This window comes from Armigeres subalbatus, chromosome 3 (assembly GCF_024139115.2).
Source record: "Armigeres subalbatus isolate Guangzhou_Male chromosome 3, GZ_Asu_2, whole genome shotgun sequence".
Taxonomy (NCBI): domain Eukaryota; kingdom Metazoa; phylum Arthropoda; class Insecta; order Diptera; family Culicidae; genus Armigeres; species Armigeres subalbatus.
This window is the reverse complement of record NC_085141.1, coordinates 166,582,563-166,610,160: the sequence shown is the minus strand read 5'-3', so window position 1 is coordinate 166,610,160 and position 27,598 is coordinate 166,582,563. Positions and strand designations below refer to the sequence as shown.

The window sequence follows — 27,598 nt, the reverse complement described above, 5'->3', positions numbered from 1 at the left end:
AGCGCACACACACGTACACAAGGGACGGAAATCGTAAATTATCACAAGTTTTCCTTTTAAAGATAAGTTATTTGGTATTAGAAAAGAATTTAGCGAACAAAGCACTGAAGCGAAATAATATAATAATTATAATATAATAATTCATCGAGCTGAGTCGATTGGTATAGATATCACTAAAAATCATTTTTGGAGGGCTTTTATAGCCTTCTCGAACACTTAGTGTACGGGAAATGAAAAAGGACATGTACCTCGTATATATGGTGATAAATGTTATGTAATACATATCAATCCTGTTTAAAAATCAAATTTCTGATCATAGTGCAACTGAAAAAGATATAATTTCAAATGTTGACTAACCTTGAAGTGATTTCAATGTTCTATAACCAACCACGTGAGACTGCAAATGTGTGGCCTTATGCGTTCAATTACTGAATACTTGCACTGATATAGTTGCCCATGCCATCCAACTTTACCTAATGCGAATAATTAGTCACTGACTGATTTCAGACTACTTGCATGTGAGCTACGTACACGGTCTCCGGCAAAAAACTGCATCGTTTCTTGAGGAGGTTCCCTATGTTTGCTCGGTATACTTTTGTATACGTTTAGGGAAAGCTTACGGTTGCTTTCTTAGTCTCCGGCCTAGAAAAAGGCAAGCGGCACGTGAGTGTCTCACGTGTATGGTGGCGTGCACGAGTTCCAACAACATTGTACTCGGCATGTCCTGATGTGCCCCAATCCATATGGCAATGAAAGCAGAGTACGCGCCTTGCCTGAGCAACCTCAAAGCTGGGAGAGTAAGAGTTTTGGGGTTGCAATGAGCGCACAGTTCCAAAACCGCCTGGTACTGAGTAAAGGAAAACTCATGTTAATTTTTCTTTGCATATTTAGTTTGCTCATACCAGTCATACGAAGCAGTAACGAAACTGCGAAACGTGAATGGTGCCAAGTGTCATTTGAATTTTGCAAACAAAAAGCATTTTCCGGATCCATTAGATTTCAATGCAGATTGAGTCGAATATTCGGAAATCTTCCCGTGTACATACATTTTATGTATAGTTTTGTGGATCCGTAGTGTTTACTGAAGGCTCATTGTGTTGACTGGTTTAGTGTTATATCATAACTTTATGCGGTCGAAAATAAGCAAACTGGTGTCGTGTCTGTGAACTGAACTTTCGCACAACCATTTTGATCAAGTAAATACCGGGCGTTGTTTCATTTTCCATCGTTTTGGATAAAAGAGGGCACCAACTTTTTGGAAATGAATAATCGATTGTGTTGTGCCGGTATCGATTTTGCGGATCTAAAATTTTTCCAATTGTTTGACTACCAAAGAGGAGCAGCCCAGCAAGAAGGATACGTAGCATAGGAAATCGACCACAAACCAATGCTGCAGTAGTGGAGGTGGTGTTTATTAGTGCTTTTGCTGTAAATTAGTGCGTAGTTCCTGATTCAGTGATCCTGAGCCGCCAAATTCTCTCTTCTTCTCTCGGATGGTGCTCTCGGTCTATATTTAACTGCGGAAATTTTGCGTGGAGCAGTGTGAGTGTATCAAGTTGTGCTAAAAATAGCTTCAATATTAAAAAAAAATCAAGTGAATCGTATTTTACAAGCATTGTTTATTGATTTACTACATTCGTTCGTGACGAAACCGGGTCCGAGTGATTTGGTTTGGGAAAGAAACCTGATATGTCGGAAACGTGGTCACTTGTGCAATGCCAGTAGCCAGAGTCTGCAGCAATTAATGTGGTTTCATCTGCCGAAATTTTCCCCCGGGGAGGAGAATACCACCCTGCGATCGGCGCCCAGTGGAGAACAGTCAGAGTGATTAGTTTTTGCAATTCTGGACAACGACATCTGTAGTGATCCTATTTACACTAATGTGAGTTCCGCAACTTTCTTTCCTATTGTTTGGTGACGCAAATCGTCGTTATATCCCTTTTCTTATGTCCTGTTCTGTTCATTACACTGTTGATAGTAAAGTAGTTGTTTTATTCCTGAGTAGATCATATTTATATTTTCTGATCCAGTTTTTTACTAATCGAATTCAAACCTGTGAAAGAAGATAAAAAAGGAAATAATTAACAATTCATTACATCCGCTGGTTGGATGTATAAGTAAATAAACCCTCATTTACTCGAACATTCTAAACGAACTGTTCTAAAAACCACTGCATTTCGTATTTGGTAAATAATGTCTTATTTACAAATACTTGGCCTTGATTGTTTATATGAAATAAAGTTATCTTCTGCCAACGCATGCTTTGCAAAAGAACCTTAAACAAGTTTTTCCTGAATGTTCGAGTAAATGAGGGTTTATTTACTTATACATCCAACCAGCGGATGTCAAATTTTGTGTAAGAACTTTGCAAAAACTGTATAAAGCCTTTGAATATAAAAAAATGCTAGATTCTAATGCAAGAAATTTTATAAGCTATCTGTATCTGTTTACATTTTTGTATAAGCATCTTAAAGCCTATGCATATTTCAAAATTTCATACAGAATTGTAAGGACTGTTTTTTTTTTGTTTGAAGTAATTGTGCCTATCAGATTTCTAGTTAGCTTTACTAGCAAATGCATAGGTTTTGTTCCGGAGATGATGAGTTCGGTTCATGGTCCGGTCTATGACGTGGATGTGCGCATCAGGCTCAATTTCCTCTCGATAGGTATTCATGTGTTGGAAGGATTAGAAAAGCTTTCCATTATTAACTGTGGAAATGCTAGAAGAACACTAAATTGGGAAATGGGCGTTGGAATAAAGAGCCATTGGAGAAGGAAAGCCTTAGAATAGAGGTTTAGTTTGATTGTCGCTAGACGAAAACCCCTTGCCATCCCTTTATCATGGCTTATTTTCCAATCGATGCTTCAAAACGTTACAGCGTTAGGTTAGGTTACAGGTTAGATCTTAACCATCGTCCGGCAGGAGAACATTTAGCCTCACAAATCCAGCTAGCAGGCTACGACCCCTAGCGTTGATGGGGCAACTATTCCAGTTAACTGCTCAGGCGTTAAAGTCTCGCACTATAATACCGGTTTCAGGATGGTTAGCAGCGCCGTAATAGTATCTAAGACACTGATATATTGTTGAACAGCTACAGCAGCAATAGTTGAGCTGCCTGGAACAGGTTCAACTGTGATACTTGCAAGCACAAGACCGTCCACCAGTGGGATGTTTGATGTCTACGCCATTGGCGCAGAACAAACACCTCGGTGTGGCCTGAGAAGTGTGAGCTTGAAGACTAGTGCCTCGGGTATGGTTTGCTAAGCCCTGTCTTTTTGCCTGGTGACCGACCTGAAGTAGGTTTATGGCCTCTGGAGATTTCGACCTTCCCACCTTCAATTAAACCTTATCCAGTATCTTTTTGGCGTCCACCACAGGTACTTGAAATGAGGCCACCTGTGTACACGTGTAATTCTTTCGTAAACGAATCGTGTTATGCTGAAATTCGACTCCGCATTTGTTTTTTAGCGCTTCTACCGGTTTAGGTGATTTCGTCCAGTCCTTGGCACTGATTACTTCTACTGGGAATAGGTCTCGTATCTGAACTCCATCACCCAGTAATTCGTTTATCAACTTTTCATACGTAGAACTCTTCGGCGCAACAGGACATGATTCATCTCGCCGATCTACGTTCGTCCGATGCAGTTGAAGTCTGTTCCTAGACCAGAGGGTTTATGACCACTTCCGAGGGTCTTTAAAACTATCGCGTACTCTTAGGCCACATTTGACTTTTTTTCTAGTACCGACACTTTATCTTCAGTATGGAGGCGAATCTTTCGTATTGCCTCTTTATTAGTTTGCAGCAGGGACTTACTACTTCTGCTCAGCTACTACGACCAGGTCACAGAGAGTAAGCACGGCCCTTGGTTTCTGGTTTTATAACACTTTTAAAGAGCGTTTTAAAACTTAAAATTCTACTTGTATGGCCGGTTATTCAAGAATGACACGATCACATCCGTGATGTCTCTGATCACTTCGATCTTCTCTCGCACTGCCTCGTTTACATGGCTGGTCATAACTCTCTTGGTGACCTTCATTAGAATAGCCTCAGAAATTATCCTACTAAGGGAAGAGTCCTCCATCGTAATTATTTTTCGACGAACCGTTCGACGGGGAGTTCAGTCTCGTCGTTTTCTATCAGAAACTGGTAGGATTGAACATTGAAAAATTGATTTAAGAACGAAAGCAATAGGTACATTAACATGAATGCAAATAAATAATTGGTTCATTCCCCATTACGTACTCGTTTGACGTTTTTAATTTTGTCAATACATTTGAACTCCTAATTTTGATTTCTGACATGTTGGCCCATTTCCATTCTGGCGAAAAAGTCTTTCATTTAACTGTCATGTATGAGACAGCGCCGTGCGGTAAGTTGCGCGACTACAAAGCAAGACCATGCTGAGGGTGGCTGCGTTCGATTCCCGGTGCTGGTTTAGACAATTTTCGGATTGGAAATCGTCTTAACTTCCCTGGGCACAGGGATGCCAGATGATATTTTCCAATGTCTTCACAGTCGTTTAAAAATGTCTTCAAATGTCTTCAGTATTAAGATTATGATTATCAGCGAAAAATTTCAAAATCCAATAGGTCTTCTTCTTATTCTGCAATGGCTTCCAATTGGAACTTGGCCTGCTTTTCAACTTAGTATTAAATTAGCATTTCTTCAGTTATTAAAAGTTTTCTATATGCCCGTTTTCTATATTTCTATATTATCTTGTGTGGCAAGTACAATGGATACACTATGCCCAGGTTGTCGAGAATGTTTCCAACCCGATTACACCCTAGACCGGACCGAGAATCGAACTCACCATCTTCGGATTGGCAATACTACGCCTTTGCTCGCAAGGCTATTGGAGACCCCAATAGGTGTGTAAATTCAATAATCTCCTTGTATACCGCCGGAAATAAGTATAAAGACAAGCATTATTTTCATACATTTTCATCATGTTTGAGGATCGAAATCTCGATTCTTAGCGATTCGATTTGGCTAAAATTTTACTAGGCACCTGTTTTCAGCTTGAACTATCGATCTGTGAGTGAATTGTATACATCTCTATTGATTTTGACCTCCGGATCTGGAAATAATTATAAAGACACCACTTTTTTATATGGGGCTCCATACAACGGAACTGTCTTTATAATTATTTCCAACAGAAACGCGTACAAGCAGAACATATGCATAATTGTTACTATCATGGAATAAAAAATTAAGTCATTTTAGGCCTGCTTGCAAAAAATCTGCCCAATCGAATCGCTAAAAATCAAGATATTGACCTCCCAACATGGCCATTTTGTATGGAAACCGAGCTTGTCTTTAAACTTATTTCCACCAGTGTATTACTGATGTTGAATAATGTTTTTTTTTAACATTCAAATTGTTATAGAATTCAAGAGAATATTTTTTAAAATTCCTTAATTTTTTAAAACGAGTTTCCCCTGGATTTTGTATTGAGTCGGATTTTTAAACTGAATTTTCACGTGGAACTCTTCCAAATTTCTTTTTAAAGAATACCCTGTTGGGATTCAAAATTTACTGCGAAATACTTGAAAAAAATCCGGAGAATTTTCTAAAGGAACGTCTGAATAAATATCTAGATCAACTTCTGGATAAATTCCCGATGGAGCTTATAGCTTTCTTCTGGATGGAGCTTCTTATGGATGGAGCTTATTATTTCTGAAAGTCTCCTAAAAAAATTTCCTGAGGAATTCCTGTTGGAACATCCAAAGCATTTATTGAAGGAACTTCTGGAGAAAGTTCCGAAGGAACTTCCGGAGCAATACTTGGAAGGACTTAAGAAGGAATTCCTGTAGAATCTTCAAGATGAATTCCGGAGAGCTTTTCTGGAGGAATACCTGAAGGATTTTCCTGATGAATTTCTGAGGAATCATTGAAGCAATTTCCTGTGGAATTCCAAAAGAAACTTCTGGAAAAAAATTTTCTAGAAAACTTCTAGAAATTTACCATGGAAATAATGAGAAATAATCCGCATGAGCTTGTAGTTTTAATTTTTTTTTTAATTTGTAACGTTTTTTGAAAAGATGAGGAGGTTTTGTGCCTTTTTGAGAAGTAATTCATTAGGAATTCACTCAAAGGGGTTTTTCTCTCCTCCAAATTTTGTGTTAATAATAATAATAATAATGAGAAATAATCATTTAACACCAGAACAAATTCAATTTCTTGTCGACATTCGTAAAAAAAATTCTATTAAAATTAATTGAGACAATTTTCTTGTGGAAATTAAAAGGGATTTATTCTGGGAGTTCAGAAGAACTTGTGGAAATTAAGGAGAATTTTCAATTTAAATTTTGGAGGATTCCTTTTATATCTTTTTACGGAAATTATAAGATAAATATTAATTTTGAACTGAATTCCCAATTTCAATTCTCTTGAGTTTAGACAAGAAATTCTCATAATTTTACACGAAAAATTCTTTGAAATTTTCACAGAAAATTCTTTCAAAAATTCACGAAAAATTCAAAGAGTTTCCCGACGGATATTTAGAGGAAAGTCACATGGAAATTCCGAAAAGATCAAATGAATTTAAAAGGAATTAAGATAAAATTCAGGTTCTAGCTCAACGGTTGAATCAATCAATTTTTGCGTTCCGATGTAATAATCGAAATACCTTTTTACATACACGTCAAAAAAGCCGCCGCAGCCAAGGAAAATTCAAACAAATTCTGTCATCGGGAATTTTTTAACTAGCACACAACTCAAAGTTAAGTGCGTATGAGGTCTGAAATGCGTTCCAGCACAAAACAGATAGACATCATAGAACAAACTGCAAATTTCAAAGTGAACTCTTTGTGTATCAACAATCGAAGAACGGCGCTTCTGTATAGCCAAGGCGAAAGAAAGAGACAGAAAATCATGCGATGCTGCCCTGTCTTATGCGCGTTGTTCAGTAAAGCTTGACTTCCACCACTAGGTTCGCTAGTGTTTCGAAATCATGGAAGGACCACATTTCAAGACAATGATGCCTATATGTTATGTGGTTCCAGTTATCAGCCCGCTAGAGTGAAGGTATTTTTATGTTTGAGATTTTAGGCCCGAGACATAGACTTTTACATATATTACTATAGAAGCCGCAGAATTTATAAGTAAAAAATAAAATTGTATTTTCCACTTGCTGGCTTTTTGATTGTCTTCAGGTATCTTCAAATAAGTAGATAAGTCTTCAAATATTTTGAAAAGTCTTCAAAATGTCTTCACGAAATAAATGTCTTCACAGAGATTCAAATGTCTTCAAATTGAAGACATGTCTTCAAATCTGGCATCTCTGCCTGGGCATAAAAGTATCATCGTGTTAGCCTCATGATATACAAATGCAGAAATGGTAACTTGCCTTAGAAACCTCGCAGTTAATAACTGTGGGAGTGTGTGAAGAAGAAGTATAAGACAGCGCCAAAACAAGGCGTATAAGACTACCTGAGACAAAGTTTTGACTTCGCATTGAATTAAAATTAAATTAATATTAAACTTAAAAGTGTACTTTGAAAGTGAAAAACTACCTGACGATGAGAATGGCGGTTGCTTACCAAGAACATAAAAAAACATCTGTCGAATGTGTGTGTCAAATATTATTTGAAAATTATTTGAAATCTATTAAACTGTCACTTTTAAGTTTAATTTGATTTTAATTCGCAAAACCAATCGAAGCCTTAGTATCACTGTTCAAGATTTAAATAAGTGTAAAGTTAAAATTGTGAACTCGTACTTACTACGGAGAATAGGAAAAATTTGGAAAGCTTCGCGGTAATTATGTAACGCGCAGAGGTAAAGCCCCGCATAGAACAAATCATGCAGAGTGTGCGTTGTATTGAGCTCAAACATTAAACCAAATGAACTGTCATAAAGCCCGATTATTTGAAAGGCCTCTTCATACCTAGGGTTCCTACATAGACATGGAAGGCTTCCATAATTAAATTTAAAAGATTGCTTTAGTATAGTTTTAAGTCTTTATGTCATGTATGTTTAGAGTCGAACTCGCATCGTAAGTATTTAAAACTAAAACGTTTCAATTTTTTATTTAATAAAATATTACCTTAAGATACACATTTCTCTTATATTTATGTTGTAGAAATATGTTGATTTTTCTCAAAATTGAGAAAAATTCATACTATACACTTGAGTAAACATTTTGATTTTTAAATTCTAGATTTTTTACAAAAGAGAAATATTTAGAATCGTGATTACACACAGTTTTTTTTTTCTACTTAAAACGTTGTTGTAGAATTTGAAAACGCTTCAATCCCACCAAATTATGTATCCCTGTGGTCAGCGATTCGTGTAATGATGGGATTTATTCTTCAGAGGTAACAAGATAGAGCTCGCAGTGAAACAATTTTACCGAGCCAGTCTCCAAGCTGCATTGTGTCCTATATGGCATTTGACACAAAAGTAATTTCGATAATACGATTCTTTCTCGACGAGTCTACCGCATGGTTCATCCTCTTGCACTGCCGTTGTTGCTAAATATAGCTCTCTCAAAAGAGGATCTTTATTCGATAATAGCCCTATCGTGGTCGTGGCGATACTTTCCTTTTCTAGAGACGAAATACGTTTTCCCTTGTGCAAAGGATGCTGATAAAAATAACAAGTACTTGTATGGTTTTACTGGCCTCGGCACTTGTTTCCACCTGTTTCACATTTTTTTTTTCTGTACATGGCCGACCACCCAGTCGTGGCATCGACAGCATGATGCGCTAGTCATTGTCTGTGAGTTGGCAAATCCAGCTGCAAACAATCAATAGATACATAGATAGTAGGCAATTTCTGCTATTTTCTTTGCCTTTCGAGAACATTCGAGAATGTAGTGTGTCTTATTACGGTCAAGCAGCTAGGAGACATGCATTTTTGTCAGTATCGATCATGATAATGCAATAGTATGTAGGATGTATTAGGGTAGTTCAAGAATCACACAAATCTGGCTATATACTAATTTTATTTCGCTGGAAATCAGCAAAATTTTGCTGAATGTTCCTGTGATGTAAATACAGCCACACATCCAGTAAAATATTTTGAACTGAATCTTCAACAAAACATCCTTACCCAAAACTGACAGCAACTTTGCTGGATTTCCGGCAATATTGCAGCAGCTCTTTTTTACTGAATGTTCAGCTAATATTTTAGGGGTTACTTGGGGAAGGGTCATTTGGCCGAAACCCATTCGCCCGAAAGTCATTTGGCCGAATGCCACTAGGCCGAAAGTTGTTTGGCCGAATATACCATTTGGCCGAAAGTTGTTTGGCCGAATATACCATTTGGCCGAACAGACCATTAGGCCGAAAGTCATTTGGCCAAAAGAGTCGTTTGGCCGAAAGGGTCTTTAAACTGAAAGTCATTTGGCCGAAAGGGTCGTTTGGTCGAAAGGGTCATTTGACCAAAAGTGTCGTTTGGCCGGAAGGGACCCTTTCGGCCAAATGACCCTTTTTGCTAAATGATCCTTTCGGCCGAATGACCATTTCGGCCAAATAACCCTTTCGGCTAAATAATCCTTTCAGCCAAACGACCCTTTCGGTCAAATGACCCTTTCGGCCAAATGACCCTTTCGGTCAAACAACCCTTTCGGCCAAATGATTTTTTTTTTTTTATTCTTTATTAAGGTGTTTTTTTAATCTACAGACTAAGTTCAACACCGTTCGGCCAAATGACCTTTTCGGCCAAACGATGGTTTTCTGCCTAATGGTCTGTTCGGCCTAATGGCATTCGGCCAAATGGCTTTCGGCCGAATGGGTTTCGGCCAAATGACCCTTCCCCCTATCTGAAAAAGCTTATATACGTCACTCATCTTTTTATAATCGGAACATGATCAATTTCGTAATGAATTTCAGTAATCTATATCTATATACAATATAAAAATGAATTTCTGTCTGTCTGACTCTTATAAACTCGGAAACTACTGAACCGATCGGAGTGAAAATTTGTATGCAGAGATTTTTCGGGCCGAAGAAGGTTTTTAAGATGGAAAGGGGGGGGGGGGCAATTGAAACACCAATTTCGATAATTATTCAAGCTAAAGGAACCAAATCAGGCATGTGGATGTTTTGGAAGGGAATATATGCTTCTGTGGCGGTTCGAATACTCTCCTCCTTCTGGAAAGGGGGGCTCTGATACAAATGAAGCAAGAATAAATCAATTTTAGGCGAAACGAAGTTCGTCGGGTTAGTAATGCATAAATTCATATCCACTCGTCAGGTTCCACAGTAAGGACCCGTGAGCGAAGACCCGAATAACTTCCTAATGCAGTCATGGCTGCAAATCAGTACTACTGTTGACGACAAACTTTAGCGGGGAAGGTGAAAATTGTCAAAATGCTAAATTTTCCTGAGCCAAATGAAAATTTGGTGTGTAGTAAAGCTGAGAGGTCGACAGCGGTTCACAGACTACATGTGATAAAAACTCCGGAGACGAGCCAGCCTAGGGCTGAAAGTCTGCTTGATAAGGACACACAAAAATGTGGTAAAAGATTAAAAATTATTTAATGTTTACGAAAAACTTTAAACAAACCCAGCAGCCTTCATTCGTCCTAAACTGCATATTTGTATATTTTAAATTATTTATCAGAGTGAAATATTTGTATTCCCTAATGTGAGATAAAACACGCGTAAAATTCCTCAATGTGAGATAAAACAACGCTTAAGCAGTGTTGAGAAAAACTCATGAACGATTCAAATCAATCATGGGTTGAAACGCACCCTTCTCAGCATCTAAAAACTCATATCTGAATTGAATTATCTATTTGAATTATAGTAGGCTTTCTTTTGTTCTTCTTCGTTGAAAACCGTGAATTAACGTTTGTTGCAATGAATAATGGATTCTCTTGTTTGTGTTAACAATAAATTGCCTAAAAGTTGATTTAAAACGGTTTTTTAGCTGAATGATTCTTTTTTATGCTACCATTCACTCCCCACTCCACACCAAAAGGCATCATGGAAATGGACGCATCTATGTTCTCAGAAACTTGCCAACATAAAAAACTAACAGTTAGACTTATTGCTGAGAACATACAAAATGTAACAAAAAAATAATAAGGGCATTGGAGCAAAAAGACATGAAATGCTGTCATTGTGTTTTCAGAGGACATCCTTCTAAGAAAACACATTACCGTCGTCGGGGGTGACAATGGGTCAAATGGGGGTGAGAATGCGTCACTGTTTCAAGTTCTTAGAATGCTTGTAGAATAGATTGAATGTATCTGATGGCAAGAAGACTAAAATACAAGAGACCTTTTTGAACCATTTTGCTATCCGACCTCCAGGCTGCCGGTGAGAGCGATGACCAATTCTCACCCCCCAGACCCATTGTCACCCTCGATGGCGGCACTTTAACTTAATTCAATTATTCATACATAAATGTTTATATCAAAAGTATACTAATGTTATCTTTCAAATATGGCCTGACTTACCTTCTTTTACTTATGGATCCTGTACACCTCCGGTGGTACAAAGGCCCGACTTGAAAGATCTCCATCCTGAGCGTTGCCCGGCTATCGCTTTAACCTGTTGCCAGGTTAGATTTCGGTAGACTTCTTTTATTTCTTTATTGAGGCTTCGCCGTCATGAGCCTCTGGGTCTACCTCTGCTGTGATGTCCCGCTTGGTTCCACTCTAATGCTTGTTTATAGATTTCGTGTCCACCCCTACGTAGAGTGTGGCCGACCCAGCCCCACTTTCGATCCCGAATTCCTGTTGCAATCGGCCTCTGGTGACAACGACGATGGAGGTCGTTGTTGACGCCATTTGGCTACCAAGATATTGGAAGCTTTCTCCACTGGTTGCCCGGTTACTGTGAAACTGGAAGGAGTCACCGTGTTTACATCCAACGATTTGGTTTTGTTGACGTTGATGACTAAACCTGCCGAAGAGGAGCGCTCGGCAAGGTAGTTGAGCTTACTCTGCATATCAGAGCGCCGTTGCGCGAGGAGTGCAACGTCATCAGCCAATTCGAAGTCGTTTAGGTGCTCCATGGTTATAGGCTGCCATAACAGCCCGCGATTTGGTTCACGGTCAATCGCATCTACCAGAATCTCATCGATTACGATGAGGAACAGTAACGGTGATAGAATACATCCTTGCCTTACACCAGCTACGACCCGGATAGGGTCGGACAGGACCCCATTGTGCAGCACTCTACACGAAAAGGCCTCGTACTGTGCTTCGATGAGGCCGATGATTTTCTCAGGAACTCCCTTGCGTCTCAGGGCGCCCCACATATTCTCGTGATTGAGACGGTCGAAAGCTTTTTCGTAGTCAATGAATACCAAGTAAAGGGACTCTTGGAATTCGTTGACCTGCTCCAGAATGATGCGGAGCGTGACAATATGGTCCACACAGGATCTTCCGGCACGGAATCCGGCTTGCTGCCGCCGGAGAGTCGCATCGATCTTCTCCTGAATCCGGGCTAGGATAATTTTGCACAGACCTTTGAGAACGGTACACAGCAATAATGCCTCGCCAGTTATCACATACAGTCAGGTCACCCTTTTTGGGCACCTTCACTAAGATACCTTGCATCCAGTTGACCGGGAAAGTTGCGGTGTCCCAGATATTACGAAATAAACGATGCAGTAGTTGAGCGGATGTCATGGGGTCTGCTTTGAGCACCTCGGCTGATATGCGGTCGACCCCTGGGGCTTTATTCGATTTCATGATTTGGATGGTTTTTTGAATCTCTAGCAGTGATGGAGCTTCAGTATTGACGCGTGTTATACGTCGGATCCTAGGCAGATCATGCCGAGGTGGTAAATATGGCCTGACATTATTTTTAAAACTGTATCTATTTGTTATACGCTGCTAGTCATAGGGAAGACTGTGAAACTTTGAAAATCGTTTCTGACCAAAGCTGGATATAACTAGAAATTGTACAAGAGTATACTCGCCTTGTGTTATGCATTCGCGAAGATGTTATATGATAACATCATGAACAAGCATAAGAGTTTGTAGTTCACGCTACAAACAACAGGGCAAAGAAAGGGTAATTTGAGTATGGTTGTTATGCATTTTCTCTTTTGCAGTGAGTGAAACGATGTATTTTAGCATGAAAAACTTAGGCATGATGCATTTTTATAAATTCGAAAAGAGTTTGCTCACGCAGGAGGGCTCGATGATTGTGATCTGCGAATGTTTTATGCCCATGTAAGTCGAAAAAAATCCAAACCGAAATCCTAGACCAAACCGGGAATCCAGGGCCCTCCTTAGCCGTGCGGTAAGATGCACGGCTACAAAGCAAGACCATGCTGAGGGTGGCTGGGTTCGATTCCCGGTGCCGGTCTAGACAATTTTCGGATTGGAAATTGTCTCGACTTCCTTGGGCATAAAAGTATCATCGTGTTAGCCTCATGATATACGAATGCAGAAATGGTAACTTGGCTTAGAAACCTCGCAGTTAATAACTGTGGAAGTGCTAATTGAACACTAAGCTGCGAGGCGGCAATGTCCCAGGGGGGATGTAATGCCAATGAAGAGAGAAGAAGAAACCGGGAATCCCAGCTTCCTTCAGGATGGTCAGCTTTGTAGCCGTGTGTAAGGACGGCCCCTGAATTCAAATATGGCTGCTTAGGGTAAATGTCCGATTTTGGATTTTGGAAAATAAAGAGGTAGTGCTTACAAATATCTGCTTATACCTATCAAATAACATGTTCGATACAATCATTAATCACACCATATTGTAAATGAAAGTTTCACTTATGGAATAGAAAGTTGCATTCGGCATCAATTATTGATAAATCGCTGAGATTTGAAACTTTCGTAAATGGAAATATTCTTCGATCAATGCAACATATTTTGGACCTTCAAATGTACACATTTTGGACACCCCCAATTTAGTCTGATCGAAGCCGAATTTTCATTTTACACTGGCCAATTTAGCCGAAGCGAAGTCTTATCTTTCGATTGACATGCATCAATGAAAAGAATCCTGCGTTTTAAATTCACAATTTCGAAGTAAACTTATTGTGTGCGTTCTGAGCGTATTGTAACGCTTGTCTTCTTGAACAAACTGATTTAATTAAAACTCCATTTGAATTTTCGTTATTTTCACACAGGAAATCTATCAAACAAATGCAGAGCGATCTTATTTTCTTGAAGAAAGTGAGAGAATCAGCTGTGGCCTTGATTTTAGTTCGATTTTAAAATTCAAGAAAATATCATCAAGAGGGTCTCTCAAAATCGTATATGATGCGATATATGTACATGTTGTATGGGGTCTAAATCAAGTTGATTACCCAATATTAATGCGCTAAATTTTATTTCGTTCAATAAAATAAATAGGTTTGTTAAAAGTGAATTCTCATCCAAATGTCTGAAATGGAAGAGCTGTATAGTGCAAATTTGTTTGAAACACCCTAATGCATATACTTAATTATAGTTACTTCTGCTAGTGCGTTGGTGTCACCTAATTGGGTTGACTGCAAAAAGGATTGGAGTGCTCGAAAGATTTAATCTAATTTATACAGCCTTCAACATATAAAAATTGTTGTACTTACAGACTCAAAACGCAAAACTAATACACTCAATATAATTCGCAAAACATAACATTATTCTCAACAGAACTAGTTTCCTTTTCAGTGGAAATTTGAATCCAGTATGAACTGAACCGGTGCCAGCGAAAGTGGTACATGTTACATTGAGTAAATTTTTCAGGAGACGCATTTTCCCAAAAATATCGAATAATAAATTAATATTTGCAATGTTCTACAACTTAACTATACCAACATGTTATGACTGATGTGCCTAAAGATGATAGTGAAAAATAAGCGAAGTTTCTTGACAAATTTCAAGTTTATTGGAACAAATTGTACATGTACCACTATTAATGGGAAACCGAAACTCGTTGACAGTAAAAGTGGTACATGTACATTTTTAAAATCATTCTAAACGGCACTTAACTATCTTGAAATTCAAAATAGGATTAAAATCTGTTGCGAAAACAGTCATGTTGCCGAATTTTCTTTTAAATAAGCTGATTTTAGTGGGTGGGACTGTACATGTACTACTTTTTCTAGCAACGAAATGGCCATTGTGATATATACCAAAAAATTAAATGTGCATATCTCCAGATTTAGTTGCCAAAAATCACTTTTTCGTTATTCCCTTACTAGATCTTTGCAAATAGAAGCCGTTGACATAAAAAACTCAAAATTGACCAGAAAGGTTTATGTACCACTTTCGCTGGCAACGGTTCAACTATCGCATGGAGATTTTATTTAATAATCGTTAAGTTTCTAACTAGTTTTATTCTACATTCGAGCACGCGTGTTATTGTATTTTGTACCGAGGTACACAGCCAAACGAGTCTGTATGAGCGTTCTAGGAAATTCAATAGATTTCTCGCTTAACTTTTCAAAAGGACCTAAGTAACATTTTTTTCATGAATTAATTTGAATAGCGCAATCAACAGAACAACATGAAAGCTTTTGATTGCAGTACTCAAATCAATTCATGAAAAAAATGTTACTTAGGTCCTTTTGAAAAGTTAAGCGAGATTTTGTGAATTTTGACCGTCTTGGCGTAAAACCGCGCCATAACGATTTTAGGCCTCCGTGCTGGTGTGCTACGGATTTAGCTTTAGGTAAAATTGGGTAAATAAAACGTTGGATCTAATGATGTCTTTGGTTTAAATATAGTTTGATATGGATTTTCCATCTGGTTTTCATGAAAGTTTCTTCACAAGCAGTGTTTCTGGGTTGCTTTTTTCCGAAAAACTCCTGTGAAAATTTTTAGTTTTTCCGTGACACCAACAACTTTTGAAAATCATGTATTTTTGTATGTCTACATCTACATATTTCCGTTTGGAGTAATCTTTAGTTTTAAGTTTCCTTATTGAAAAAAAAAAGTTTTTGGTTTTATAGACACAGGGTAACCCCTTCTTAGCCTAGCAGTAAGATGCGTGACCGGTGCCGGCCGGTCTAGGCAATTTTCGATTTGGAAATTGTCTCCACTTTCCTGGGCATAAAAGTATCATCGTGTTAGCCTCATGATATTTGAATGCAAAAATGGTAACTTGGCTTAGAAACGTCGCGGTGGAAGTGCGGAATGAACACTAAACAGCGAGGCGGCAATATCCCAGTGGGGGATGTAATGCCAATAGAAGAAGAAGATGAAGAAGATAGACACAGGGTAAACGTTAGCCCCAGCTATTCATGTGTTCAACATCTCAATTGAGTAGGGGAAGAGGCTCCTACTAACCTACAAAGTACTACGCGTCTCCACGCACTGTCCATACCAGAATGCTGATTCGCCGAAGCGTGTCGCGTTGTTCCCTAAGAGCTGCCAGCTAAAAGAAGTTTTTCCTCATGAAACGGCAACGAAATATCACCACTTTTTTTAAATGTGAATTTTATCAATATGATTGAGGTTTTTTTCTAGCTATACTGCTTAACTGTTGCATGAGGTAGAAACACCCATGAAAATCGTTATAGCCAAGGCATAAAAGCAGTCTATGCTTAGCTAGGGCATATTGCCCCTCTTTCCCCTAATCTGGCTAGGCGGCAAAACGCTTTCCTGAGATGAAGCTGATGCTACTGATGTTGCTGGCGATACTTCTTCAAGATAGTTCTTTGGCTCAGATTGCTCAGGTTCAGACAAAGGTGGTCGTTGTTCAGGTACTGATGGTTGTGGTTTCTCCACTGAATGCACATCACCTAAAACTTAGTTTTAGGTATAGGTAGGTATAGGTACTGTAAAATGATTTATAACATTTTGCAATGTTCGAAGCCATGTTATTAGTATCTTATTTCACTAATGATTTATAAATGATCATTTCTGTTAAAGCCTATACATTAGAGTGATTCAATAGTGCTGACAATAGGCATCGTCGCAATATGAAATGCCACAGTAGCGACGAGTTGTAGTGTCTTCATTGCTACTCGTCGCATCGTGGATGACGCGCACGACGTTAGTTTTCGTCGTGTAATCGAATCGTGATGACGACATCGAAGTACGAAGACTTTATTCTTCGAGCGGCAGCTGCCATGCGAAGAATTTTATGAATCCTTTGTAAAAATGAATGTTAAGTATTGTAATATGAAGGCCTTAAAATGTTATCGATGCATTTATATTACCAAAGTTCCCACTATTTGTTTATTTGAGACGCCATTATGTTTTTAATAAGTTCGTATATAATGATGTGCAATTGATTACATAGGGGGGGAATGACGGCTTTGGCAGGGGTTTTTTTTATGACTGACTATGCTCAAATTTGGCATAAACATTCTTTGCATATCAAAGAATATTTTTGCCAAATTTCATAAAATGAAATGGCCAATATGATTTCGTTAAAACGTGTGTTTTACGTGTGTCAAGTTTTTGTGGTAAATATTTGACAAAAAAAAATATGGGATTTGGAGATATTTAATTTTTGAAGTCAAAAAACGAAATATTCCAATTCCTACCCGGTATACCCTAATTCAGCTGCCCTTTGTGGGTGATAGGCTCGTACGTAGTTAGTGCTAATTATCGGCAATAAACCTTTCCTGACAATAACTGGCAATTAGTTGAAATTTTTGAGCCGTTTTGTATAGTCATTTTATTTCGAAAAATAGCACGTTGATACCTTGATCAAGTAAAAAAAAAAAATTCTGGCAGATCCGTGCCGAAATCGATCAACCGAATGCAATCTTTTGTGCTTTTTTTTCTATTCAGATGTCAAATGGCTGCAATGTTGTGTGCATCGAGCCAATGCATATTCCGTCTCTCTGTTTACAAACGGAGAGGCACTTATGCAAATATATTCGCGTCAAATGTTGTGGATTCGGAGGAGATTAAGCTTAAACGAAAAAATCACGGGAAACATTTTACGCCATATCGAATGAATGAAGGGTAGATGAATCAGCTATCCCTCCGTCCTCTGGTTCAGTCTCAGACTCGCCCCTTTCCTATTTTGTATCCCAATATTAGTTCTTCCTGTGTTTCACGATTTACCAAATGATTCCACTTTCATCCAACAATTCCCAAACCTCCCGTGGCACCTACATATGAGAGCTCACAGAGCTCTCAGCATGTTTCTTAAGTAGGTGTCCATCCTCAGTATTCGGTAGATCTGGGCATTTGAAGCCTTGCTTCCATCTATGATATAGTAATTGGTTCCAGTTCAACGTATGAACGTGATGATATTTTTAATTAAGGGGAATGTAAAAAAAATGTCATGGAATTGCTATTACTAATATGTTGATAACTTTTCCCAAACATTATTTTCAATTCCGATCTTTTATTAACATTAAATGCCAGATCATTGTTCTAAATACAAAGTTTTTTTTTAAACATTAAATGCCTACACTGACAAAAATCCAATCATATCCATTATGTGTGGCACACATAAATTTTGACTATAGCATTTCCCACATAACGGCTATGGTAATTCGCATAGCATATATGTGGAAACACACATAACCGTTATTAACTAATAACCTTTATGTGGATTCTCCCATAGCGGGTGGTTATTAACGCACACATAAAATTTATTTGTAAATTTTTTTAGCCAATAAAAATGTGTGTAAATCCTTTATAAAGGATCCTAGAACTTTGTCAAACAGATCATTGTTCTAAATACAAAGTGTGAGCATTAGAGCGAAATTTAAAAAATATCACGGAATGTCATGACATAAATGTCATTTGGCACTAATTCGGTTCTCACGCTGCCAATTGCACATTTAGAGCAATGACCTATTAGAAAAAGTTTTACGATCCTTTAAGGGCTGCATGTTTTTATAAAAACACAATTGTAAATAACATGTGTAAAACCATTGGCGTAACTAATGAAAAATTCTAGGGGGGGCTAACTTTTATTAAACTTTTTTCTATTTTAACACTCATAACAGAAAGTTTACCATTTTCGCTCGATTCAACTGATGTATATTGTTGGTCTACCAGATATCAATGCAATGGACGACTTGAATATTTCAAATGATGTTCATCGACGCTCAGCCCTGTTACAAAAATCTTGAAATCTCGTAGGATTCCTAAGATCCTTGATAGGTTCAGAAAACCATAAGTGTTGGGCTCGCCGTAAATAGAATGTGAAGCACGATCCTGGTTTTTAAAGGATTTTTTGATTTGCTTCGAACCTAGAATACATTATAAATTAAATATTGAATAAATTAGTTAGTTAAACTCTTTTCGCCAGCTTTCCATTCAGTGGCCTGACAATTCCTACGAGCTTTCAAACGGCGATCTGACCACAACAAACTAACCTTTCTTTTCTGTTAGAATAACTTCTAGGACGATTTAAAAAAAATCAGTTTTACATCCCAATACAACTTATTGGTCGTTAATTTTCAATTTAGTTAAAAAAAATGCAACAAATTAACAAGTTAACACATCTTCCTTTGCTGCAGCGACAATAGGGAGGAATTTAGAGAATTAAATAGTATGCGGAGTTTTTAAAATCCATCCGAAAGAATACAAAGTTCTTTCTCATTAAACTTTTAGATACCTCTACTTGAAATCTAAGAGTTTTACCGAGCATTTATCAAGAAGCCTACAGTGATAATTAAAATGCGCTGCAGCTTTTAGGATTGGTCTTAGTTAGAAAGGTTAAGATCATATGCTCGATTTAGATAACAATTACTCACAAAACCCTGGAAAAACTTGAAAATCTCAAGGAATTGTCCATTTAGTACTTGTAATACTTATAAATAATATATTTTTCAATTTACTTGTTGATGAGGTATTTCCTTTGATATTTCATAAGTTATAACATGTTTTGAGGGGTCCAGATTTTGTCGTGAGCAAGCCTTATAACAATTGCTCGAAGTTCAAAAACTTGAGCGAATAGATTGCTGTAGTGTTTCGAAGAGAGGGATTGGATAATGAAGACAATCCTTTCTCTGCATTTACCCCCGTATATAATCAGTGGACTAGATATGCGCAATACTTATACAAAGTAACAAATTTTCTAGGGGGGGCTAGCCAAATCCTAGGTGGGGCTATAGCCCCCTTCTAGCCCCCCTGTAGTTACGCCAATGTGTAAAACGTTATTGACAATTTAGTTCCATGACATCGAAATGACATCTCCCGTCACTGAATAGAATGTTCTAGATTTGTAACACCTGCGAATTTGTAACGAATTTGTAATTTGTAATTTTTGTAACGATATTAATCACAGGACCCCAATTTTTCCATTGTTAGTAATTGATTTACGATGGAAAAAATAAACAAATACTTTTTGTCAAGGGTATATATTGTATGAGGGTGTGGTTATTTTATGAACAGGTTTTGTACTGCTCTGGTTAGCCCTAGCCAAACTATTAAAATCCCGAATCAAGCTGACACTTGTCAATTCACGACTAGCATTAGTTCCTCTCTTACTTTTTAATTGTCGTCTTTATAGTTTTATTGCACCTTCACATAATTAGAATTGTCGATCAGTCACTAAAATTAATTTTCGTTTCCAATTGGTTCTATCACTTGCAAAGTACTTTTATGTGTGTGTGCTATTGTGGTCCTCTTTGAGTACTCTGTTTCTAATTCCTTCTTTCTTACTTCAGTGCCTGGCCAAGCGCAATGTAATGTTGTGAAGAATAACATTCTATTTATTTCGCATTGTACCTTTACTCTATGTAAGCAATTCGGTCGCGTATCTTAGTGTAGATTTATTTATTTAGATTTATGAACCATTTTCAATTTTGATTTGAGGTTAATGTACATATGGTCATCGATCTATTTGTTTGAATTACCTCCTGATTTAGGTTTTCCAGATCTGCGATTTCATTCTAGTTGACAATTTGTCTGTCTTCGCGTTGGCATGAGTTTTGTACGGCATTGGTATTCTCCACTCACAGAACCCACGATACGCGCTGTAGATCTCTTATTATGACGTTTTTCTCTTACTCTTTCTATCTCCCTGCTCTACACGTTATTTTAGCGCTCTTTCTCTTTTCGTCTCTCATTTTCTCTATTTGCTCTTATCAGTACATCCGAGTGATCCGTAATGCGCACTCTCCATCTTTCTATGGTGTTAATGTAAGGGTTTCCCTAAAATCGCACATGCCCTATGCTACAATGTAGTGGTTCATTACTTTCAGGTTTGTTTATCATAATAATTCGCGGACACACAATGTGGTTTTACTTTTAACTGAACGAAACAAATAGGTGTTTTTAAATTATCTTTTGAATTTGACATAGGTTACTGTTCCTGAATTTCATCTCATAGCTCCTATGTTCATCCCATCAAAACGAAGCAATGAAAAGGAATTAGACCTGTTTCTTATTTTTGTGATTTTTTAAGCAGTGACCACGCATGTTAGGGAAAACTGGAGTAATATGCACCCCCGGGAAGACAACCTTTTGGCATTTTTAGCGGTGCTCCAGGAATATTTTCAAGAATGTTTACTATTGGATTGGTAGATCGAGATACTAACTACATACGCTGTGGTAAATACTCCAAAAAAACTTGTGAAAATGTACTCAAAAATGCCAAAGGGTCGTTTTGCCTCGGGGGTGGATATTACCCCAGTTTCCCCCACCAAAAAGAAGTGACAAATGTTTTGCGATGAGATAAATATATGTTCAGTAAGATGGAAACCGAAACAGTTCCCTTATCATTTAACGTCGGTAGGAATAAATGATCTGACTGTTCAACATCAATCTCTTGCTCTGAGTTAAAAAAAGAACAATAGATTACCTTGATACTTAATATTCTAATGCATGATTAGAGTTCCAAGAAACACACTAATATATGTATGATGTATGAGACGAGTTACTATGAGCTATGTACAGCTACATAAGTCATATAGCCGTCGTATATCCGTTGATGCAATAACATTAATCTGAATTGTTAGCATTGCATTATAGATGCATATCTGATCAATTACTTTCTCATTAAATAATTCGTGATAGAAACAAATATTTAAAACTATATTTCCATTTGATGCAAATAAGTGCAAGTGACATAATTAACAATGTCTTATATTATAATGTGATATTGAACATTCATACTAAAATTAATTTGATGAAAATCCAAAAGCTTCATTATCGAGATTTGGCGAATCGTATACTGAGGGTTGACAAAAACGTTTTACCCAGTATCTCGGTAACAATTACTGGATCGATCGTACTCGTTTTCACTTGAAGTTTGGCTTGCACAATAGCGTATGACATAAAAGTAGTTTGACATTATGTCGTTTAATTATCTTCTCGCGTTTTCCGAGAAGATGAGTGCTCCCAAAAAGAAACCATGCTTTATTCGGGCTAATGGGGATTTGGAAAATAAAAACAAATAATTAAAAAAAGTAGGTAAAATTAGGGATATGTTTCGAATAAAACATCTTATGTTTATTTAAGTTGTCCGTTCATGTTCATCCCTAGTTTTCTATGATCTTTTTGTAGATTAATTCCAATGTTCAGTAGAAGTTGCATAATTATTAGCAAATGTTGAGCGTTGTTCGCTTTCGACCCTTTTGCAGCCGGGCACCAAAAACAGTATTTTGATAATCACTCTCGACTGAATCCAAGCCTAACTGATTACCGGGCGAGTAATCTGGATGTACAACAAAGAAATAGCTATAATAGAACGAATCACAACCGGTACCAAAGCCAGCAGCCGCACTCACAATTTCAGCAGCCACTACCGCAGGTAGTGATTGCCGACAGCACCATTACTTCGTTGGCGTACAATAACAATAATCATCACCACAGTAGTAGTCATCATCAGCATAGTCACCAGTCAGTGCCGGAGTCCCATCAAGCTCATAATAGCCAATATCAGTTTATTCAGCAGAACAGTCGATACAACTCTAGTTCTGCTGGTCAAGACCAGCCGGACCCTTACTGGGATGACCCGGCCGATAGTCGTCGTTTTACCGAGCGAAGAAAGAAAACGGTGAGATTCGATGGACAGGACACCGATGACTGGGGGCGATGGGAGTCGGAACGACAGGGAAGTCAGGACTCAACCACTAAGGATTCTGGTATCGACACCAGTAGCACATTTACTAGTAGCGAAGATTCAAATCGTGGCGATGGCCCTAAGGTATCTAAAAATGCATTTACACAAGACAACTCTAAAGTACACTATAAACATAACGTTCATACATATTATCACATGCAGAATATATATGAGAAAAACTATTAACTGTACTCACTGTACAGACATTTATGTTCCAATACTTAATCAAGCTGTTCAACGTTGAAGACATTAATTTCGCTCGTTTTTGCATGAATGTGTAGAGCTTTTGCATGAGCTATTTTCGTTTTTTTTTCGCACACGTTTCTCTATCTACTTTTATTATATACATTATTTTGATATATGCCATTTGTCATTTAAGAGTAAAACCTAAATTAAACGACGAAAAGTATTGAACTGTCGAAAAGATCAAATGGGTATGGAAAGTACATTTATTTCACACGTTTAAATCATCTAGAGTCTAAGCCATTACGTTCGCCTTAAAATCGTTCGTTAATTGAATGATACTTCATCATAAAACAGAGAAAATTAAATCGATGACATTGGTGACGAGGCATAGCTATATGGTCCTTAGGCACGTGCTCTCGTGTTTTCTTTCAAGGGCGTAAATTTCTTCAGGTTTCAGCTAGTTTTTAGCAATTCAGCGCTAGGTTGCTAATGAAATGGAACAAAGCTGATGGGAAGCTCATTTTATTTTTTTCATTTTGCGGTAAGGTGTTGCGATTATTGACTACGAGAATCTTTAGCTGTATTGATTTATGCAAATAATGTTGTAATGTTACATTTGAGTTCATTAATAATGTGAATAGGGATTGGAATTAATAAATGGATACATAATTTAATTAGTGAAGTTAAAAAAAACGATGTTTTATCTCTTTAGTGGAATGTTTTCCTTCACTTGCCGTAAGAAAATTAGAACTAATATTCTATTTATGCCATGACTTGATTGTAACATACATATTTCAACCTCAGCATTAGGGTCAACTTTAGTATCTCCTTCTTGACTCTTTCGACCAAAACCAATGAGAATGTCAAAAGCAATCATTTAATATTTATTTTTAATGAAAAAAGTTACATTTTTGTATTTTGTGATATTAAACGTTTCTTCAAAACTATTGAAAACCACCCTGGCCGAATCCGAAAAGAGGAGTAACTATTTTTTATTTATTAAAAAATATATATTTTGCGAAATATTTAATATTTAACAATATATTTAATATTTAAAATAATTAATCTGACGATGAAATTTTGAAAGAAAATCTGATTTGGGTAAAAGTAACGAAAGAAAATATTTGTTGAGTCTGTGCGGGAATTGGACCTTGCCGAGAATACCATCCGTATCCCTACTATAGATATTTCTACACCCAACTGCATTCTGGTTCTGCATAAGAAGCTTATAAAACTATATAATAATTTGACATATACAATTTTGAAATATTTTAATAAAATTGTTGTTGTTTCAATACAATGTCTGTATAAAAAGCTTACAGAATTGTATATGCCAAGATTTTATACAATAATTGTCAGATTTGTTTTTTGGGTGTATTTTTGACGGCCCTGCTAGACAAAAAAACAGAAATAGATTATTTTGGTGAGATTGTTCGAATATATCGTTAGAATAATTTCAATTTTCAAAACTTGATAATGGATTTAAATGTTTTTTTTATTTGGAAGGGTGTTTGTAAAATCCTTAAGCAATTGATATTCATATTGTGCTCCAAAAGCTGAAATCGCAAAGTTGGAAGAGCAGAGAGCTATACGTCAAAGAGGCGCCACAATTCAAAGTATGATGTACAAATGTACGAGGGGAATTATTTTGTATTGAATTATATGTTTACCAGACTTGTCCTGTATTGGAAGTCAAAGATTCTGCTCTTCAAATTTGTCAGCATTTCCCATGGGCGTAGCCAGGATTTCGAATAGGGTGGGGGGCAAATTTTTTAGGTCTTCTGAATCGTAGTTTTATAGTAGTTTTATAAAAACACATGGTTATTAGTGCTTGGTACTTTTTCCTTCTAAGCTCCAAACACTTTGAAACCAAATCCACAACCAACAGTAAAGGCTGAATCACAACAGCGCGTTGCGCGTCAGCGTTGAAGTCAGCGTTTTGTACTAAAACGCAATGCCAATAAACGTGACACATTCACGCCCGGATTCTTCAGGAATGCCTCCAGCAATTTCTACGGCAATGTCTTCAGGAATTGCACCATCAATTTCGCCGGGAATTGACCGAAAATTCCACCATTATTTACTCCAAGAAATCCTCCACGAATTCCTTTATAAGTTCTGCAGGGAATTTTTCAGATAATTCTTTCGTGCTGTTTCTCATAAAAAATTCTGAAAAATTGCACCGTGGAATTCCTAAGAATATTCCGTGGAAATTCCGCAGAATTTCCAATAAACATTCCTGAGAATTTCGCGAAAAATCTTCGAACTTCCTTGTAAATTCCATAATTTTTTCCGTGAAAGTTTCGAATAATTTCTTGTGAAAATTTCAAAGAATTTCTCCAGGAATTCCACCGAAAATTTATACAGAAATTATACCGAAAATAAAATCAACAATGGAATTTTTGGAGGAATTCCTAGATTAATTCCCAAAGAAATCCTGAAAGCATTTCGGTGGAAACATCAAGACTCCAGGAGTTTCTTCGAAAATTCTTCCGGGAGTTCCTCCGGGAATTCTTCCAGAAGTTCAACCGACAGATTCTACAAGAATTCCTCCAGGATTTCCTCCGAGAATTATTCCAGTAGTACTATTGGCAGTGTCTACGGGGGCTCTCTGAAAATTCTTCCGGGAATTTCTCCAGAAGCTCCTCCGAGAATTTCTCTGGGAGCTCCTCAAGGAATTCTCCGGGAGTTCCTCTGATGATGATGATGGTCCTGCTACATACCCCTACAAAGGTTTCAGCACAGACAAACAGACGTAACAGTTGGAACATTTTTCAGAAAAATCCATTGCCCAACTCCTCTACCACCATCTTGTGAGCATGTTGCACGAAACAATGTTTCGTATGACATTGTCACCAGAAGGCGCTAGAGTGAAATGTCAAACTCGAAGGATTACGACGTTAGCGCCTCTAGTTGTGAAACGCGCAATCGATCAAATTCAAATTGGTCGTTGAAGTCATGGTCGATGGAAATTTCTCTAGTGTTACGTCTGTTTGTCTGTGGTTTCAGCTAGACGAGATTTGTCAATAAGATGAATTCTCCAAGATTTTTTCCGAGAAGTGTTCTGGTAGATTCACTGGCAGTTCCTCCGGGGGTTAATTTAAAAATTCTTCCGGGAGTTTCTTTAGAAAATTCTCCGAGAGTTCCACCTGTAGCTCTTCCAGGAGATCATTCAGGATTTTTTCGGGAAATCATTTAGGCTTTCTTCAGAAAATTTGCTGAAAATTCCTCCCGAAGTTCTTCCGATAGTTTCTCTGGGAGTTCCTCCGGGAGGTCCTCTAGGAAATCTTCTAGGAGTTTCTCCTGAAATTCTTCCGGGAATTCTTACGGGAGCTCCTCCGGCAGTTCCTACGCGAATTCCTTCGGGAGATCCACCAGCAGTTTTTTAAGGGGCTTGAAAGCCTCCTTTTACAAGGCTAGTAAGACTCCTTTCAAGAGGCTAGGAAGCCTCCTCTTAAGGGGCTAGAAAGCCTCCTTTAAGGAGGCTTAGAGGCCTCCTTGCAAGGTTCTAGGAAACCTCTTTTCAAGAGGCTAGGAAGCCTCCTTTCAGGTGGCTAAGAAGCCTTCTTTCAAGAGGCTAGTAAGCCGCCTTCCAAGACGCTAGGAAGCCTCCTTCCAAGAGGCTAGGAAGCCTCCTTCCAAGAGGCTAGGAAGCCTCCTTTCAAGAGGCTTAAAAAACTCCTTTCAAGAGGCTAGGAAGCCTCCTTTCAAGAGGCTAGGAAGCCTTCTTTCAAAAGGCTCGAAATACTTTATTCAAGTGTCTTGGAAGCCTTCTTTCAAGAGACTCAGAAGCGTCCTTTCAAGATGTTCAGAAGCCACCTTTTGAGTGGCTCGAAACCGCCTTTCAAGAGCCTCGGAAGCTTTCCTTCAAGAAGCTCGGAAGGTTCGAAGGTTTTAATCGTCATAAAAGTCATGCAGGAAGCTCGATGTATAAACTTAATTTGAATTGTAAAGTTTCACGGACTTTCAGTTTCAGTTTTCAATTTCAGTTAACTTCATAAAGAGCCAATCATCAGGTCCATTTTTCATATGTGTTATGAGTTACGCATTTTTTTACAGCAAAAACACATAAGGGGTATCTCAACTAATGCAATAGTTCGAAGAGGTATCTCTCAAGAAAAAGGTTGAGAACCGCTGTGCTAATAGAATCAAAGACGATGTAGTTTTTTGGAATCCATTATTTAGCCTGGTGATGAATTTGTTCTGTAATCCGTCGCAAAAATTGACAAACTTAATTTGTATAAAACAGTAATCCTTTTGCAGTGATGGAAAGGCAATTGATTTATTGCTGTTCCAGAGAAAACTTTCCTTTTTCCGGTTCAATTTTCAAACTGCCGCACTGTCACTTCATACTTTTTCTCTGCTATTTGGCATGGCATTCTACGATGAAAACACCAGTTATCATGTTTTTGTTTCAGTGTATTGAAAATTTGCAGACTGGCGGTAGAACTTTGTCAGCTGCGGAAGAACTTACATTATACAGTAGCCGTTCGATAACTGCAAAATGTTTACTTTTCAGTTAAC

The 27,598-nt window shown here is 37.7% G+C and overlaps 1 protein-coding gene across 12 annotated transcripts in view; it reads left to right on the top strand.

The window, feature by feature from the left end:
* LOC134220973 (regulating synaptic membrane exocytosis protein 2) overlaps nucleotides 1-27,598 on the top strand; it is a 191,027-nt gene that overhangs the window by 85,277 nt on the left and 78,152 nt on the right. For 11 of the 12 annotated variants that reach the window (XR_009982145.1, XR_009982146.1, XR_009982147.1 and 8 more), the window contains exon 8: nucleotides 22,407-22,972. The exons of the other annotated variant lie outside the window; for it this stretch is intronic. Coding sequence is in view for 8 of the 11 variants with exons in the window: in XM_062700135.1 (XP_062556119.1) it covers nucleotides 22,407-22,972 (566 nt within the window). In the remaining 3 variants the exon portion in view is untranslated. The remainder of the gene's footprint in view (nucleotides 1-22,406; nucleotides 22,973-27,598) is intronic. 12 annotated transcript variants of the gene reach the window in all.